Source organism: Mesitornis unicolor, unplaced genomic scaffold (assembly GCF_000695765.1).
Source record: "Mesitornis unicolor isolate BGI_N332 unplaced genomic scaffold, ASM69576v1 scaffold54727, whole genome shotgun sequence".
NCBI lineage: Eukaryota > Metazoa > Chordata > Aves > Mesitornithiformes > Mesitornithidae > Mesitornis > Mesitornis unicolor.
Window position 1 is genome coordinate 219 of NW_010198139.1, and position 18,110 is coordinate 18,328.

Genomic DNA, 18,110 nt, shown 5'->3' on the forward strand with positions numbered 1-18,110 from the left:
CGTAGCGTGGTGGGGAGACCCCGGCTCCTTAGCGAGAGCCGGGAGGCTGGTGTATGTCGCTTAAATGTTTAAGTGAGGATGTATTTTTGGAGGATGAGCAGGCGGGGTATAATTTTTTTTTCTTTTTTCACATCGTTGCCGTATCTGCTATAGCTCTTACATACTCATCGTTTGTTGTTTTTTTTAAAGCCAGTGCCGGGTGGTGATTAAATACGTGTGCTGTCTTATGGCCGAGAGCTCTGCCGGCTGCAACTGTAAATCCCTGCAGTCAATAAAAAAACCTGATAAAATCTGTAGGAAGGGCCTGTTCCCTACCAAATGCAGAAAGGAAGGTTTAGTAGGTGTGCTAGATATAATGATGGGTCTGAGCCGCAGGAAAATACCATGTGCTTTGGGAGTGACCCGTCTTGTTACTTAAAATAATAGCCCACAGGGACCCTGATCAGAGACTCAAAGTTGGGTGTGTGGGTAAGTTTTGGGTGGGAGGGTGAAATACTCATCAGATTCCCCATCTGAACTACTCATTAGGGTTTACACAGCAAAAAACCCCATGTAAACAGTTGGCTGATCACAGGCCAGGTAAGTGCTTCCTTGGGCACCGAAATAAGGTTGTGTCCTGCTAGAGCAGTGGTAGCCAAAATGAATACTTAAAATGCCTGCCCTTGTGAACTGTCAGTTTGCAGAAACTGTGGTTTTCCCTCTGAAATTTTTAACCTCATTTTACACATAATAGCATGCAGCTGCAGAACAAGGAGGTGAAGTAATTAAAAAACACATTGTCATTATCAAGTTGTAGCAAGGTTAAGGGAAGGCTATTCTTTATGCTGTTGCTTGCGATAATATGCCCCAAACCTCAGCAGTGCTTGGTATAATAATGCACATATGCTAATTCCTTGTCCTACTGGATATACTCCTGCTAGTATTGCAGGCTGTTTCATACAGGGAATTTGCCCGTGCAGAACAGGTTGCTGAAGCAGGGCTTTCATTTCAGATCCTGAAAGATCTCGAACCTCCACGGTTTATCAATGGTGCTCCAAGAAGGCTTGCTTTGCAGCAGCCTAACTCCTCGTGCACATGTTGCTGTCTTGTCTTGTCCTGAGAATCAGCTCCTGGGTTCCATTGTGATTTGGAAGATGTCCATGTCAAAAGCTGTGATTGCTTAATTGCAAATGCAGGGTTTTGCATTACACTAGGAATATCAAAGGTGTTAAAAAGCTCCTTGATTGTTTTTTGAATGGAATAAAGAGATTATTTGAAGTGTAGTACTTTCATTTCCCACTCTGATGGAGGAGAATGTTGTTAGGACTTCATTTCTTCCCTGCGTTGTCCAGTGCAACAGCTCATGTGGTATTTCAGACAACTGTAGGTTCTGTTAGATTGCCCTTTACGCTGTGCTAAGTGTGACTGATGTTTTTGTAGAGAGGGAAAGTAAGGTGATGCCGCTGAGTGTAACAGGTCTGATAGTTTACTGAATAAAGCAAAGGACTTGCAATTTCTCACCACAGACTTTCTATAAGGCTTTGTAGAACTCTCACCTTATTTCCTTTTCAGATTGGCGATGATGAACAAGGTTACGACCTGGACTTGTTCTGCATACCTAAACATTATGCAGATGATTTGGAAAAAGTCTATATTCCTCATGGGCTCATCATGGACAGGTTTGTTTGACTTCAGGCAGTACACTGCTCCAGCTGATTCCACGATGCTGGAATAAACAGTCTTCTAGTGATAGTTTTGCTGCCTGGTGACTGTCTAAATAGATTACATTTAATGAGCGACTAAGAAGTACAAGTGCTAATTAACTCTTTCTTGTTTGGCTTCTAAGGGTTTGTATATTTGCTGTTATGCTATTGTTTGGAAATTTGTAGTAATGCTCAAGCTAAAATTTGTGGTACATAGCAATCTACAACTTTCTTTCCAGTGTTTCTTTGATGCTTTACCTTCCGGAAGCCTAATTAGAAATTATTTGTTGTGGCAGTTCAGTCTGAAAACAATTATAATATCTTTAATTTCCGTAGGATATTAATAAAAGTAAATTATTAATCACATCATCTTAGACTTTCTCATGTTTATATGGCAGATAAGTAGTATCTGACTTTCCTGCCTTCTGGGAAAGACCTTAGCCCCTGTAAATATCAATCTGTCCCTTTTGTGGTTGCTGAGATCTGTGATGTGCTGTGGAAGTTTTATCTCGTGTGATCGGAAATGGGCACATAAGCCTATAAGGCATTTTTGGTTTACTTTGATAGTTGCTGATTGCCTTTAAAAGAATCAACAGCGAATTCAGTGGAGGAGTTGGTGGAGACACACAACCATTTAAGAGTGGTGCTGTGTGGATCATCCTGGAGATCTTGTGAATAGGAATGCATCTAGATTTTGCCTGGTGGTGTTTGGTTAGGTGTAATAAACATTCCTGTAAAATGTTTTTTAAAATACTGTAAAATTTTTGCACTGGAAGTCTGCACAGAGGGAAAAAAAAACAAAGGACGTGTGATTTTGACACAAAGTTTGTAATGGTGGACTTTCTCTGAGAAACCTGCTGTCAGCTGGCACACAGTAAACACATACCATGCTTTCTAAAATAAATTACAGGATAAATTTAGAAACAATGTTTGCAGAAAAACGGGGCAGTGTTCCCTTGCTCTGCTTTGTTCATATTGTATTTTGCACTAAGGACAAATTTCTGGCATTCTAGCTTGGCAAATAAACATAAGCCCTTTAGTTTACAGTTTGAGAGTTTTTCTGCTGAATGTGTCTTTGGACGGAGCAAACACCTTCATGTCACGTATCTGACAGTGAAACAGCTTCAGAGTGTTAAGATTTACTTTGGCTGAATGTGATGTATGAAAACAAAGGCGTTTGGCAGCGCTGCTGTTAGATTAACCTTGAGGAGCAAAACTTTGTTGACCAGTAACCTGTAAAAGTGACTGAAGTGGTAGGCAAATATTTCTAAGCGTAACGCGTTTCCAGGTTTGTTGCATGTGTTTGCTACTGTTGTTAGTGGTATAAAACGCTGCTGCTATAGTAAGCAAATGAAATGTGTTATGCCCACTAACTCTTGGTTTTGTGCAGGACGGAGAGACTAGCACGAGAAATTATGAAGGGCATGGGAGGACACCACATTGTAGCACTCTGTGTACTCAAGGGTGGATATAAATTTTTTGCTGATTTATTAGACTACATCAAAGCACTGAACAGAAACAGTGACAAATCAATTCCCATGACTGTCGACTTCATCAGGTTGAAGAGTTATTGTGTAAGTATCTCTGCAACACTGTGCAATTCTTATATAAATTTGACTGTTTTCAAGTTAACAGAGGTTGTTTAATACTGTTAGTGCCCGAATGTGCTGATAGTAAACAAATAATTAAGGGAATTGAGAGTCACAAGCTAATTTGCTCGTTCTGTACCTCGTTATATAATCTGTTTTCTTTTAGACCTTGGTATCTCCACAACCCAGTAAAATCCTTGTGCAGAGCTGAGACCCCTTCCATGTCCTTTATTTGTTAAACAATTTCCTCTCTGCCCATTGCCCCATCTCTAAAGCTGTCTCTCTAGAGTAATGCAGAGGATTCTCATGCAGCTATGGTTACAAAAATTTAATTCTAGGAATTTTTATGTGACTTAGACATCATTCCTTGGACAGGAAAACTTGAAAGCTGCAAAAATGGTTATACCCGAGTTTCCTATCTCCTCATTTGTTTGGCTCAACCAATCAATGGAGAAAATGAGTTGTATTTGGCCTTGAGGAAATACTAGATTCATAAACCTAGATTTATGGTTTGTGGCCACTGGATATGGCACAGCCTTTTCAAGACTACGCATAGGTTGCCTTGGGTTTACATTTTTGGAAAATTATTTTATTTCTGAACACAAGGATTTAACTTTATAAGGAAGTTGAACATTCTGTAACATGAGGTTAGGTGTAAGTTTTATAGAAGGAATCGTGAGGTCATGTTGTGCAGGTCAAAGGAAGCACAGATGTATGTTAGTACTGTACGCTTCCTGACTTACCAACAGTCTGGTCTCATGTTTTCAGGATGGTGTTTATGATTTGTTGCATGAGACCATCTGTAGCATGGAAATAGTTACTTTTTTGTTGTTTGTTTCAGTTTAGAGTGTTTGAATAAATTGTTTCTTAAGGTTATGCTGTTCTGTCTCAGCAACTTTGCAGTATCAGCTGCTTGTCACAGGTGTAGACAAGTGCCTATTCCAGCAGGAAAAAATAGAGATTACTAAACTGGAAACTCAAACCTCATCCTTCATTTTGTTAAACTGTGAAACCAGAGATGGAGTTATTTGCAGACTTAGTGTGGCTGTCAGAGAAGTTCATAAATTAGTGATTGCTGTTGAGCGATCTGTTAACATTTCACAGCAAAGCCCAGCATTGCTTGGGGCTTTGGTCAGGGCCATTTGCTGGAGGAGCAGCCCTGGCTGCCCGAGGCCTCCACGTGGCTGGGCCATCCAGGGGTTACTTGGAAACAATGCTCACCTTTGCTGAGTGCCAGGCAGTGATTTGGCTCTGCTCTTTAATGAGAGGGCAGGGCTGGGCAGGAAGGTTTGTGCCACCCTTTGGTTGTATCTCGCTGCGCTGTATTTGTATCAGTGGGTGAGAGCTCTTTGACGCCCTGTCCTTCTGCTTTCCCCAAAAGATTCAGGCTCCTGCCACCGGTCCGTGTTAACTAAGCCACCACGTGCCCATATATTCTACTTGTAAAAGCCACGATAGAAAGCTGAATGTCTCTGTTACAGGATCATATGTTAAAGAATAGGAAATGATGACTCCCACCTTGGTTTTGGTGAGGAAATTGTTTCTTCTGCTTTCTTCAAGGGACACTTCCAGTAACTCACTTGGCTTGTTTAAAAAACCATCTAAAGACCAAGCCCTTTCACACTCACCACATTCTGACTAACTTGGAAAAAACTGTTGGAGAAGTGGTTTGCAGCACCTGAAAAAACCCCTCTGCTCAGAAGCAAAGCTGCCTCATTACACGCATGTTTTCTTTGCTCATCCAGGTGTGTTAGGCATGCTCTGGTTAATTTCTTTACTACAGCTGCTTTTGTTTATTACTCCCCAGAACTACTATGCCTTGATATTACTAGGGAAGTGAGCAGCAAAATAAGTTTTACTGAATTTAAAAGCCTTTTTTTGTAGTAAAAAGGATTAGATGAAGAGAAAAGCAGAGAAATGTAGACAGAAAGCTGTCTAAGCAGAATGTTTTTCTTGAGGTGTTGGCTTCAGGGTTTTTTGTTTTGTCTGCAAAGTCTATAAAATAATGTTTTCTTGTTCTAGATGAGCGAGGAGCTCCTGTTACCTGATGCCTCCACTACAGTATTTACGAGTGTTTCATTTCTGTGGACTCTATTAGGTGGTTATTAATATCCAGACTTACGTCCTTTAGATTGCATAACTTGGCAGACTGGATAAGATTGTCCTAACATGAACACGCATGTAACACATTTACTTCCACCGTTAATAGTGTCAGACTGCTAAATCTGCTCTGTAGATTTTATCTGTGCTTTACTGGATGGAGGGATCTGTGCCGATAGTGATGTGAAAACCATCACAAACTGTAACCGAGAGCTGAAAGTGGAGCTGGCTGTCTTGTCGCTGTCTTTGGATGTGATCACTAGGTCGTGTTGCCAGCCTTTACAAACTGGATAAAAGATGTTAAAAATACCCTGGTCGCATCAACAAAGCAGCTGAACTTCTGCAGCGGTTCTGAAATTGATGTAATTGAGGTTCTATTCTTATTTCAAACCGATTATTTAATATTTACAAGCATATGGGATTTTTTTGTGCTGCAATGCAAGGTTCATACTGTTCTGCACCCAAAAATAATTCTCTAAGAATACTGACATGATCAAGCTGTGATTAAACTTTGCACGTAACTCCAGCTTTCAGAGTCCTTACAGATGAATTTTAATGATCTGGCAAGCTGTTAAGAAATGGAAAGATAGTGTTTGTGAACAGACCCAGATCTCGGCATTATTATTTTGTTTGTGCTATGAGCAGAATGGCTTTTCACCAGTCTCCTGCATTTAAACTTGGAAATGACCAAACGTTGCTTATGCAGTCATGAAGGGCAGCCAAAAGGCAATGAATGTGTTGCACTCGGGAAAGTAGGGATTTTCAGTGGAGTACGTGGTAAGCCCTGGTTAAGCTGGTCACCACAGTATTCTGAGAGATCTCAGTAAACCAAGTACTGTAAGAACTTAAAGTGCCTTTTTAAAAGGTGATCTCGGAGTCACTCGAGTCAGGAGTTAGGGTCTTGTAAAGCAGCGTTGTTTTCCAGCACTCACAGCGGGGAGGCAGTGAAAACAGATCTAACCAGTAATACTCTTATGTGTTAAACCACAAAGCATTAAAGTCTTACCAGTACTGAAATCAGAAATAATGCTCCTGAAGATAATTAAAACATTGCTTAATTATTAAACAAAGTTCTTTCCAATGGAAATCTGGTTACCCAGTGTCTGAAATTCTGTTACTGGTTTTTGTGCTTTAGTTGCAGTGAAGGTTTATGTTTTGCATTAAAAAGTATAGCAATGGGTACGGTTTTTGGTGGGAAGGAGTAGAAAACTTTCAGTAAGTTAGATTGTTTTATCTCTGCTGATCATCGTATTTTAATACACAGAATCCAGAGGTTCGCAGTAGTAGCCTGCAGTTCTGTGATGTTCTTGTTTGAGCATAGTGTGTGTTGCTTCGTAGTCAAAGAGATCATCGCGAACCTGATCTTACGCATATCCTGAGGAGTACTGTTCTGCCATATGTGCACATAATTTTAATGGAGGAAATACCTGTTACGTCTTTCTCCTTCGTTGTTTTGTAAGGAATTTTGCTATTTTTTTTTTTTTTACATCCTTCTGTGGGAAGGATGATGATGAAATCCCTATTGGTGTAGGAATAGGTAAGGGAGAATCCCGTAGCATAAACAAGGAAAACCTTGAAGAAGCTGTCATTTCAGGTAATTTTAAGATAGGGTGAACAGAGGAAATGCACTTTAGCTTTATGAATACAGTGCATAACTGAATCACATTGTTGTGGTTGATCTAGCCAGTATCTCGGGCATTCAGCAGCAGCGTGTTTGTCTTCTGGGTCAAGCAGCAATAATTTTGGACGTTTTTGGGTTTGGGTTGTTTTTTTACTTTTTCAACATAGTGACATTTATGCTGTTTGGTTTAGTTGTTGTTTGCACTTTTACGAAAGCACCGAAACACTTGAATTTGTCAAAAATGAATGTTCCTTGTAGTAATGAAACACGGCACTGCAGTCTGTTTTCAGAGTGATATAACTCAAAGTTTTCTTTAAAACACATGGGGCAAAACTGAAAAGAGACTTCTTCTAATAATTTATGTGTTTGGGGTTTTTTTAATGTTGTGCCATAGGAATCTTAAAAGGAAAGTGTCTGTTCCACTTACCTGCTTTTATGTGCCTAGAGCTGTCAGCACTTCTTTGTCCTAGACTATTGGCACCACTGTCAAAGGATTTTTAATGTTGTCTCTTTACTGTCATCCCAGCGTTACTTATTGTGTACTTGCTGTGTGCTTCTCTAAATCATTTGCTTCCCCTTTTTTGTGGTAACTACCACTTTTCTAAAAGGAAGATATGAGCTGTGAGAATAAAGTTTGACAAGCAATATTAACCTTTGACTGCAATGATTAAATTGTAGGATAATACCATCTGTAAGTAGTACAATAATAAGCATATCACATCTAATATGAACTGAGACACTGTCAAGGTTTAAAGTCAGGTGAATTACTTTAAATGCACTGCAAAGATCTGTCAAGCACTTTTAGCAGCTGTTTTTAACTTCCTTTCATTTAAGCCTGTATCAAAGTTTAGTTTTACTGGAGCCAAATTCTGTGTTTTAGTGATGGTGTACCTATGTTGCTGTTCAAATACTATAAGGAGTAATGTGATTCGTTACCAGTATTTGTTGTAAACTGGGCAAACATAAGCTTTTCTGGCTATTTTTGTGGCTGCTATTTCTAAATATTAATCTGTGCCTTGTTTGCTGGCTATTCCTGTTATGATTGCTTATTCTTATTCAAAGAGTAAGGCTTTCTAAAGCATTAAAGCTTAAAATGGAAATTACCAGCTATGTAGCAGCATGCAGCTTGGAAACTGAAATGCATTTTGTCTTCTTTCCATATCTGTAGGGAATGCGTAGCAAACTGTATATTTTTAGATAGGTATGTGTATATATAATGGTCTCAGATGAGAAATGGTGCCTGTGTTTATGCAGATGTCTTGTCAAACAATCTTTAATCTGAAATACCATCTTTGAATTTGATCACTTGTAATTTCTTAGTTAATAGAGAGATTCTGCTGGTGCTGTGTTTCTGAAAGCATTAACATTCACTAGATATGTACATTGCAGTCCTGGTATTTACTGGAAGAAAAATTACTTTAATTCTCGTAATGCTAATGCTCACCTTTCTTTTTCATTTCATTAGAATGACCAGTCAACTGGAGACATAAAAGTCATTGGTGGGGATGACCTCTCAACCTTGACTGGAAAGGTATGGCTTTTTTATGTTTAGAAACAAACAAACAGTACCACTGAAGAACCCGCATACCTGCGTGGTTTTGTAGCTGTTCTTTCAGTATATGAAGAGTATAGAGTATAAGAAAACTGCAAACAGAAAGGTTTCATTTAGGTATTCACCACTGCGTACTAGGAGAGTGGATAAGCCCCACCAAAGGCATCGCTTTAGTCTGAACTTAAAAAAAAAAACAATAACAAAACAACACAACCCTGTCCCTTGTTTTCAGAATTAGCAAGTTTTAGGAGATTTTTCTGCAGTGCCCAAGAAGAATAATCTTGTGTGGGTTGTTGTCTACAAACTACCTTTAAGAGAGAGAGAGCGGCATTATTTATCTGCGATATGGGTGTTTCACTGCAGTGGTGATGGGGATTCATCCTGTCGGGATGTGTAATGTGCAGCCCAGGTTAGGAACGGAGGTTCCTGTTACCGGCAGTGACAAGGGAAGGAAATGGGAGAATGTGAATTGGGAATGTGCTTTTCTCCAGTGGCTCTGTGGAGATCATTGAAGAGAATGTCTGGGGTTAAAGCATCAGAATGCATTACTTTCCCCTTCTCTTTACACACGTGTGATCTTTAAGGCACATACGGCGCAGTTCACTGCCAAGAAGGTAGGTACGGCAGGATTGTGCCTGTGTCTGTAGTATGACTCTGCATTACAAGAGGATGAATTTTGTAGACTCTGTCGTGATCTCTTTTGCATATGTCTAGAATTCTCGAAGTCTAAATAATTTAAAGACCACTTTGTACTTAGCGTGAGGCATTGAGGAGAATCTCATTGCCAGCTAATTGTTATTAGAGCATCAGAAATGTTAACTACATAAAATACGCTGTTACGTGTGTAAACATACATAAACGGTGCTACAAATATTTAACTGCAATGATAGTAAGTTATGAGAGAAGTATATTTAAGAAATGGCATACTAATGGATTTTTCTTTTTTTTTTGTTTTCTTTTTCTTCTTGCCAGAATGTTTTGATTGTAGAAGTAAGTATCGTGCTTCACTTTAAAATTCTAATGTGTGACTGGTGAAAGAGTTCTAATAGAAGTTGTTCTTGAGCCAAAAACCCTAAACTTCCTGGTTTCAAGGCTTCCAGCTTCTGATTCCAGGCCTGAATTTTTCAAGTGGGCTCTGAATGCGAAGTGATCTGTGTTTTGAATTCTCAAATTGCATTCAACTGCCAAGTTTGTCAAGGCAAATATCCATGTAATATTGTTTGCATTCGCTTTCAGTTTTCTGGGATTCTGTCAATTCAAAAATGTTTTTATTTTGACATTTTTTGATATTTGATTTTCTTTTTAAAATTTAAAAAGTAGCCTGAACAAAGTGATCCTAAGCATATTACTGTTCTGGGTTTATAATAGTAAGCTAGGAAATTTAACGGCAGGGGTAGAAAGAGGTTCCTAGCAGGAATATCCTAAAATATGTGAAAAACGGATCTAAGCCCAATGTTCTTGTATATATTTTTTAGAGAATAGTGACGTAGAGAATGGTAATTCTTAATGAGCATTTTGCAATTACTAAGTTCCTGTTCCTCTGTCTTGTTCTTTGGATGAAGGGAGGTGCAGTACACCTCCATTTGATTTCCCAGTCGGTATTCTTTCTCAATTCTTGCTATCATACCTTTTTTGTGATGGCCAGTATCGCTTATGTTCAGTAAGTATTGCTTTGACAAACAACATTCATGAGGAAGTTTGCCAATGTCAGGATAGGAAAGCAGTAGACAACAAAAAGGGACGTGCAATCTAATAACGTCTTAAGGCTCCAAATACTGGAAATGGCTCTGTTTGTAAGGAAAGAAACAGCTATGGCAACTGATTCAGCAGCCAAAGGGAAGGATATTTCCTCTGTGTAAAGTGTGGTTTTTATGTATGTAGTTGTTTTTTAATTTGAGAAGGTTATATTGTTCCACAGGAAGCACATTCAGTTCCAAAACTCCTACCAAAATAGTATGTGTGCAGCAGTCATCTGTGTGACCAGTGGTGTCCTTTGAAGTACGTTTTGCTTCAGATAGGCAGATGCATTTAATTATGTATCTGCTCCGGTTCATTTGAATGTATATCTTCAAAGTCCCAGACAGCTAACTAGGTTAGTTACTCATTTGTTCAGTAAATCATCTATCCCAGTAACTTGTCTTATACACAGTCGAATTTGAGCCCCTTTACCAATCACTGTCACACATTAAAAAACGCACAATTATTGTAGGTTTGATATCTTACGGAGCAGAGCACTGGGCTTTTTTATACAGCATCCCTTTAATGTGAAAAAAATCTGAACAAAGTGGAGATTCACCTCCAAAAACAGATAATCACACAACACAAAATCAGTAATAGGTTGTATTTTTATTTTAAGAATGGAAGTAGCTACTTCTGTTTATTTGCCAGCTTTTATTTTTATCTATATATGTCTTTAACTTTTCTTGAGTTTATAACCGTGATTAAAAGCATTAAGTGTTACAGATGGCATAGCTGATGGGTGCTCTGAGTTTTTTGTTTGATTTTTGTTTTAATTGTGAGCTGTGGGAAAATCAGCTGAAACCAGGACATTGCTGCTTCTGTGTTTTCTACCCCCGTCACTTCAAATAGACTTGATTTCAGGCCAGAGTAAGAACTGTCCCTCTAAAGATCGGGTGATTATTTCAGTCCGAATGAGGAGTCCATTTCTGATGCTCCACTTGTAAGCTGTGTATTTTCTTTTTCTGCTCATGTGTGCGGTGGATGGGATTGAAATGGTGTGTCAAAATTTATATTAGTGTGTTTGAGTATAGATTTTAGAACCGCACCCAGATATTCCCAGGGGCATCTCTTCAGCTGTTTCTTGCATCCGTAATGTAAATCACACTCCTTTGTCTTAATTGCAGTAACGGGTTGTTCTCACTATTTTCCTTTCTTGCTTTTCTTTCAGTTGTAGACATCTGTCTCTGTAACTGAGCTCAACAGCAAGGCTAATGTTACTCTTACCATATTCAAATTAAACATTGTTTATCAAATAGCTGCAAGAAGAAGAGGCCATAAAATCTCCCAAAGGAGACAAGAAGGTCATAGTTCAGTAAATGCTTTCAAAGCCACAGTTACCCCCAACATTTAAGAACTCTCCTTAACTTGTGTGATCACTTTATTGAGCGTAGCTGTGTAAACACAGCGTGGTGCTACATGTCACCTGTCTTTGATCACGTACAGTATTTTGGCATATTTTCCTGCTGTTGCGGATGAGCAATTTATGTGGTAGAAACTTGAAGATGCTACTTTGACGTGTTTAATATTCATTCTTACATGAGATTTTTCTTTTCAGGATATAATTGATACTGGTAAAACAATGAAAACATTGCTGTCTCTACTTAAGCAGTACAATCCAAAGATGGTGAAAGTAGCCAGGTAAATTTTTAACGATGGTTATTTCACCTTAACATATGCTGTATTTCACCTTAAGAATGACACGCAGTGGTGGCGCAGGAGAATTATAGAATACGTTTCCATGGATGAAGAAGAGAAACAGGAGGGAACTGCGGGAGTCATAGGAGTCCTATATGATGTGATCTGTTGGAGTTTAGTATTTATTTAAACTCCAAGAGCACTTTTGCTTGTTACGAGAGCGTACGTCCACTAAGGCTGGTGGAAACCCTCTTCTTTCCAGTCTTACTGCTGAAAGAATTTCAGTGCTTCAGAAAGGGATGGCTTGTGCACACTTGGGACCTGGCTCGCCTTCCATGTTGTGGTGAGGTTTGTTGGGTTTAACCACTGAAGTCCAACTTAGACTTTAGAAGTATATGGAAGAATTTAAATCTTTTGGACATAAAAAAAAAATACCCTCTCAAGTTGGCGGAGGTATTTTCAACGCAGATTTGATTCATAAATGTAGGCTTTTGCTAGAGATGGGGGTAAAAAAGAATAAAACCAGTGGTTGTCTCATACGTGTGGTCTATATTCAAACATGTTTGTTTCTGCTTGCGCTGTCTCCAGCTTCGGTGGAGTACCTCTGCAATGGAGACTGTTTTTTAGTTTGCCTTCTTTAATTGCAGAATTAAATTAGTTTGCACACTAACGTTATTGTTTGTGTAGTGTGCATAGTGCAGCTGAGCTTTAGAGGTCATTCTGTGAAAGTCACCCAGCCATATGCTCTTCCAGGCTTTTCTACTTAGTTACATCTTTAATCAATTAGTTTCAAAACATTTTATAATTAAGTAAGTCACAGCTCACAGGAAATGTTGAGCGTAATATTGTATTATTAACCAATATCAACATTCTTCCAACTTCCTTTTAAATTGCACCTTTTACGCTGCTCTGCTCTGTTGTATATTTTACAATAAAAGCGTGGTGATTGCTTGGGACTAGAGATAAAGCAGAGCTGCGTGTAACATCTAATCAGTTGCGTTGCCATAACAATGTCCAAGCAGTTGTTAGACGTACACGAACAGCTCTTCTTGCTGATAATCTGGAGGTGACCTGCTGAAGGTGAGGTTGTTCAAGATTTCTCCCTGGCTGGATTCAGTGTGCCACATTTTAAATATCTGTCACTGAATAGTGCCCTAACACTGCAGTGAACATCAGGAATATAATACAGTATGAGCTAAGTCCAGATTCCTGTTGTTTAAACCAGTTGCAGTAATTTGAGTCTGCCAAAGACCTGAGCAGGTAAACATGATCGTTCTAGATAGTCTGAAGTGTAGTGTTCTTAGTTACTTCACTTGACTCTTTCCTCTTTCTTCTCTTCTTTTTCTTTCATTTAATTTTCTTTCCCTCTGGCAGTTAAGCAGTTGTAGCAGGGAGATGAGAATTAATGCCGATATGATTTTGGGGTTTCTTTAGTCAAATCCTACACCAGTTCTCAAAAAGAAAGTCTCACAGCTAGAAGGTGCAGTAACTGTGTGACTGACCAATGAAGCCGCACTTTCAGAGGTGATCCAGGAGGGAAGGAAATCTGTGCGTAATGCGTGAAGTTGTGCTGACCTCTGTCTTTACGTTCAGCCATTGACCACCTTTTCTTTTCCTCCCAAAGCCTCTGTGTCTCAGACAGGCAAATGTCAGGCCTGAGGGATTGTCTTCTAAGAGGCAGAAACACTCAACTGAATAATGAGCAAAGCAAATTAAAGTGGCGGGGCATTTCTACTACAATACCCCACCTCTGTACCTCCATGCTTTTTACGCCTTTCACTGTAGCTGGTTTGTATCGCCTGATCATCAGAACCAATTAAATTTTCTTTGTGGGGGTAATTAGTACTGCCAGTGAGAAACAGTTGAGAACGCGTTGTTGCAGATGCAAGGGAGGTTGCTTTTAATCAGCTGAACTTTTGCTTCCTAATACTGATAATGCTTTTGGAAGGACCTCAGTTGGTCTGGCCAGATCTTTGTCACCAACTTGTCACCACTTTACCTATAAGCTAAATTGCACCTGAAGTTCCTAACACACATAAAATCCCATTAAGTCACTTTTCACGATGAAAATCCATCCAGATCAGTCCCTCTTAGCCTCTTTCTTGCAGACCTGTTAGTTTTCCTTTAGGCTGTGAACCATTCAGGATCCTAGGAAGCTTTGATATTGTCATCGTTGTGATCAGCTGCACCTGCAAGTAAAATAATAGCTTAAAGTACGTGTAGCTGTGTTTTCAGTTATGCACATTTAGGCCAAATTCAGCTTGTCTGTCATTTAAACAGTCTTATATGTTTGTACCTGGTGCTTTTCAGTGTTTCAGTTTTACATTGGTTTTGTTTGACAGTTTGTTGGTAAAAAGAACTCCTCGAAGTGTGGGATATCGGCCAGACTGTAAGTGACTTCTTGACAGCTGTTACTAATTTCAAAAAGTATGTCTGTGTGTTGTGTTCCCCTTGGCCAAAGTCGAAGGATGTTCCACATAAGTTTTTACTAATGATTTTTTATTATTTTTTCTTTCCTTTTTTAGGGAATTTAATTATTTAAAAATGTGTTTTGACAGCATTAATCTGGATTTGGTCTGGTCCTTTTTTTTCCCCTAATTTTTTGTAACATTTTACTATATGAAAAGCAGACACTGCTATTTTGGGCCAGGTTACACCCTTTTCACGTGCAAATTCTCCCAGCTTGCATGTAGTCAAATGCTTTGGTACCAGAGTGACAGCTCTTCCTGCCTTGGGAAGTGCCGTGTGTTTTAACCCTGTTGCAGAGGCTAAATTCCTGTTAATTTGGACCATGTCCTTTCACTACGGAAGTGGAGTAAATTTAGCAGCAAATTTGCATCCTCTTCCTCCTCCTTTCCACGGTTGTACCATACTCTGGAACTGAAGGTTTTCAATGCTGTAAAGCTTAACTGAGGTGTTCCCCTCAGTCAAGGATGCCCCTCATTCCTGAGAGCTTATTATGGGCTTAGCTGGGTCAGCGCTCTGCCTTTCAAGCATCTTGCAGCAAATGCCTTGTTTTGCCATCTGTGCGCAGAGACGACATGCTCAGTGCGGGACGCGTGAGCTCTGAAAGGAGAGACAAGGCGGCAGTAATGGCTGGGCCTCTGGTTCATCCCTGTACTGTGAGGCCAAGTCGATGCTGAACATAGCCTTGATTTTTCCAGAAGTGCACAGAGCCTTTCCTTCGACTTGTGTGATTTATCTCCCTGTTTTCCTTACAGCCCCTCACTGTAGCCAGAGAGATTAAAAAGTGAGCGGTTTTTCTGTGCTCGGGAGTCTTTCATTTTAGCGTGAGGGGAGAAAGCCATTTGGAAATTTTGTATTAGTTTCTATTTTTTACGGCTTTATATTTTTGGTTGTTCTATTGTGTGTGTGGACGGGTTGGACTTACTCTGCTTGACCACCCACAAACTGTCCTGCTAGAGGCGTTCAAACAATCTGGGGAATAGCTGATGTGGGAGAAGGAAAAAACCCAATACAACTCAACAAAACCCTGGTTTCTGAAACCCAGAAGTGCCACCGTAAAGAGCATAGTGACCCTTGCTCTTCGCAGCTCTCTGTCCCGAGGGGTCAGGAACTCAGACGGGCCATAGCAGAGTTTCTTGCAGACTGCATGCCATGCTGCAGCGCGGGCACCAATACACACATTTTGCTCTAGTTGATGAAATAACAAAGTAAGCTAAAATTTTAAAAGAGCTTGAATATTAACCTGAGGATATTTGAGTGGAAGAAATAAACTGAGTTAGGATGCATGCGTATCTATAAAATTCCAGATTGTCTCTGTAAAAGTTCTAGTGAACTCCAGGAAGTTCTTTGCTAACATTTTGGTGACTTATGGTCTTTTTCAGTTGTTGGATTTGAAGTGCCAGACAAATTTGTTGTGGGCTACGCCCTAGATTACAACGAATACTTTAGAGATTTGAACGTAAGTAATTTCTCCTGTATGTTTTTGTCCATTTAAAGCTAGGGAGGAAGGAAGAGAAGTCTCCTCACATCACTCTCCCTCCTCTGTAAATCATGCCTCGTATGCAAATCTCTGCTGCTGGTGTTGCAACGATGAGAGCAAACCCTGGAGCAGCAAACCCTGGAGCAGCAGGAGAGTGTTTTGGAGCTCCTGTGAAACTAACATTTATTTTGCTACATGCAGTGTATGCATGGATGCAGTGTATGAATGGAGGCTGCGCATCTCCTGTCAGCTTTGAATAATGTGAAGTTTGTGTGAAGTTTCTTATCTTACCGGATGCCACCAACAAATAAATGCATTTGCTTAGTTGTGTAAGCCTTTAGAGAAGAGAGACCTTGGCAGTTGGAAGGGGTTCACTTTTTATTCTAAGTCATTACTTCTTCGTCCGGGTCTCACCAGCCTTGTATCAGACACTGGGTGAGAAAATAAGAGGAAGGAGAAAGAAGGCGATGTTGAGGTTTTTCAACAAAAAAGGTTTAAGTTGTTCTGCATAAACAGTATCACTAAATATTTCCGTACTGAAACATGTATTACAGCGTGCTTGTGATTTTTTCAGAAGTGCATTACTACATTGGTAAAACATTGGTCTCTTGGATTACTTTTCTAACAGGAGCTTTTTATTTTATTTTGTTTCAGCATATCTGTGTGATCAGCGAGACGGGGAAGCAGAAGTACAAGGCATGAAAGCATAGTTCAAGGGCTATGACAGCAGAGCTTTGAAATGTTTTGTTTACCGAGTCCTATCTTTCACAGGCTTCAACTCTGGTACACCAGCTAAAATTGTAGAATGGCCCGGCCCCATTGTCATATGCTTACTATAATTTATTGCATGTACCATACAAGATCTTGTCTTGTTCATTTATATCTTAGAAACGTAAACAACCAGTGCTATTCTGCACTCCTTATTTTGATTTGCACTATGACTCTACCGACTATTGCTGCCCCTGGTTGGGTTGTGCTGTTTGTGAGCTCCGGAGTCTAACTCTTGCAGTGGTAAATTGCTTAAACCTCATCAACCCAGAACTGAAATAGTTCAAGTACTGTAAATGTAAAACATTTTATGATAGGGAAGTCTATTAGTAATATTTTTTAAATCTGTAATTTAAGTTTTATATTTTAATGCACAAATGTGCTTGTGATTAATGGATAGTTGCACCTTTGGGTGTTATAAAGTACAAGGAGCAGCCAGTTACAGAATCTGTAATTTCCAAGGAGCTCATTCAGATTTCCTGGAGTTGCCTTATTGCTGTAAAGGAGGTCTGGGTGAAAAGTGTCGTCGGTTGGTTGGTTTTTAAAGGAGATGGAATGACAAAACAGAATGTTTAAAATCTAGTTTTAGTTGAGCTGCCTGTTTCTGTTAGGTTTTCTTTTCTTTAAAAATCTCCATCAGCCAGTGGAATTGCCTTGTAAAGTTAAACAATTTTAATATATTTGTGAAAAAGTATTGTAATGTTTACTTTATAAGATCTACAAAACAAAGTACTTTAAATAAAGGCTGTCTCTTTAAAATAAGCCCCATACATCTATGCCAGTCATTCTGTATATTAAAGTGCTCTTGAAATTTTCTTCTCAGTAATATTTTTCTTAAGTGTTTCTGACAGTGAAGGCAGACTCTGCATTTGTTACCTGTGTGCAGCTTTTGGATAACACTACCACGTCTATGAGAGCGATGATAAAGAGCCGAGGGGAAAATACCGAACCACTCGCATAGTCTGTAAGCGAAGGAGATTTCCAAGAAAATTGTTTAAGCGCTGTCCTTTGTTCTGTTCTGGCAAAGATGAAGAGTGGAGATTTGTTGTTCATTAAACATATACATGTGAGGGGAAAAAAACCCAACACAGCAGTTTTGTAAGTAATCGTTTGGGTTTGTTTCATTAACACCTCTGTTCGTGTCGAGGTTAACTCTGACCGTGGCAGCCTGTCGCACACCTTGTCCGTGTGCCTTGCTTTCCAGTCCCGTAGCTGACACGGCTCTGGTACTTTTGCACATGGATTCTTCCACTGTATGCTCAGATTTAACGCTGCCCAGTGCTTAATACAGCGTGAAGCGTTTGCCAGGCTGTTCTGACAGATTTTTCTGTGATTTTGAAATTTGAGTTCTGTTTCTGTATTTTTCCGAATGCCACGATGTGCGGGAGATCTACTTGCAAATCAGAATTCTCATTAACAAATATTGTAGCACTGGTCGTGACTATAGTGTGCTTTTGCAATGTTACAGTTGATGTTC

At 39.5% G+C, this 18,110-nt stretch overlaps 1 protein-coding gene across 1 annotated transcript; it reads left to right on the forward strand.

Annotated features, from left to right (window-relative positions):
• Positions 1 to 1,551: 1,551 nt before the first annotated feature.
• Positions 1,552 to 17,395, forward strand: LOC104534948 (hypoxanthine-guanine phosphoribosyltransferase; the record flags this gene model as incomplete). The annotated part of the gene is made up of 8 exons (XM_010189036.1): positions 1,552 to 1,658; positions 3,073 to 3,256; positions 8,458 to 8,523; positions 9,517 to 9,534; positions 11,840 to 11,922; positions 14,262 to 14,308; positions 15,768 to 15,844; positions 16,520 to 17,395. Coding segments are annotated over 8 exons (630 nt in total), but the record flags the coding sequence as incomplete, so codon positions are not given.
• Between the last annotated feature and the right edge of the window lie 715 nt (positions 17,396 to 18,110).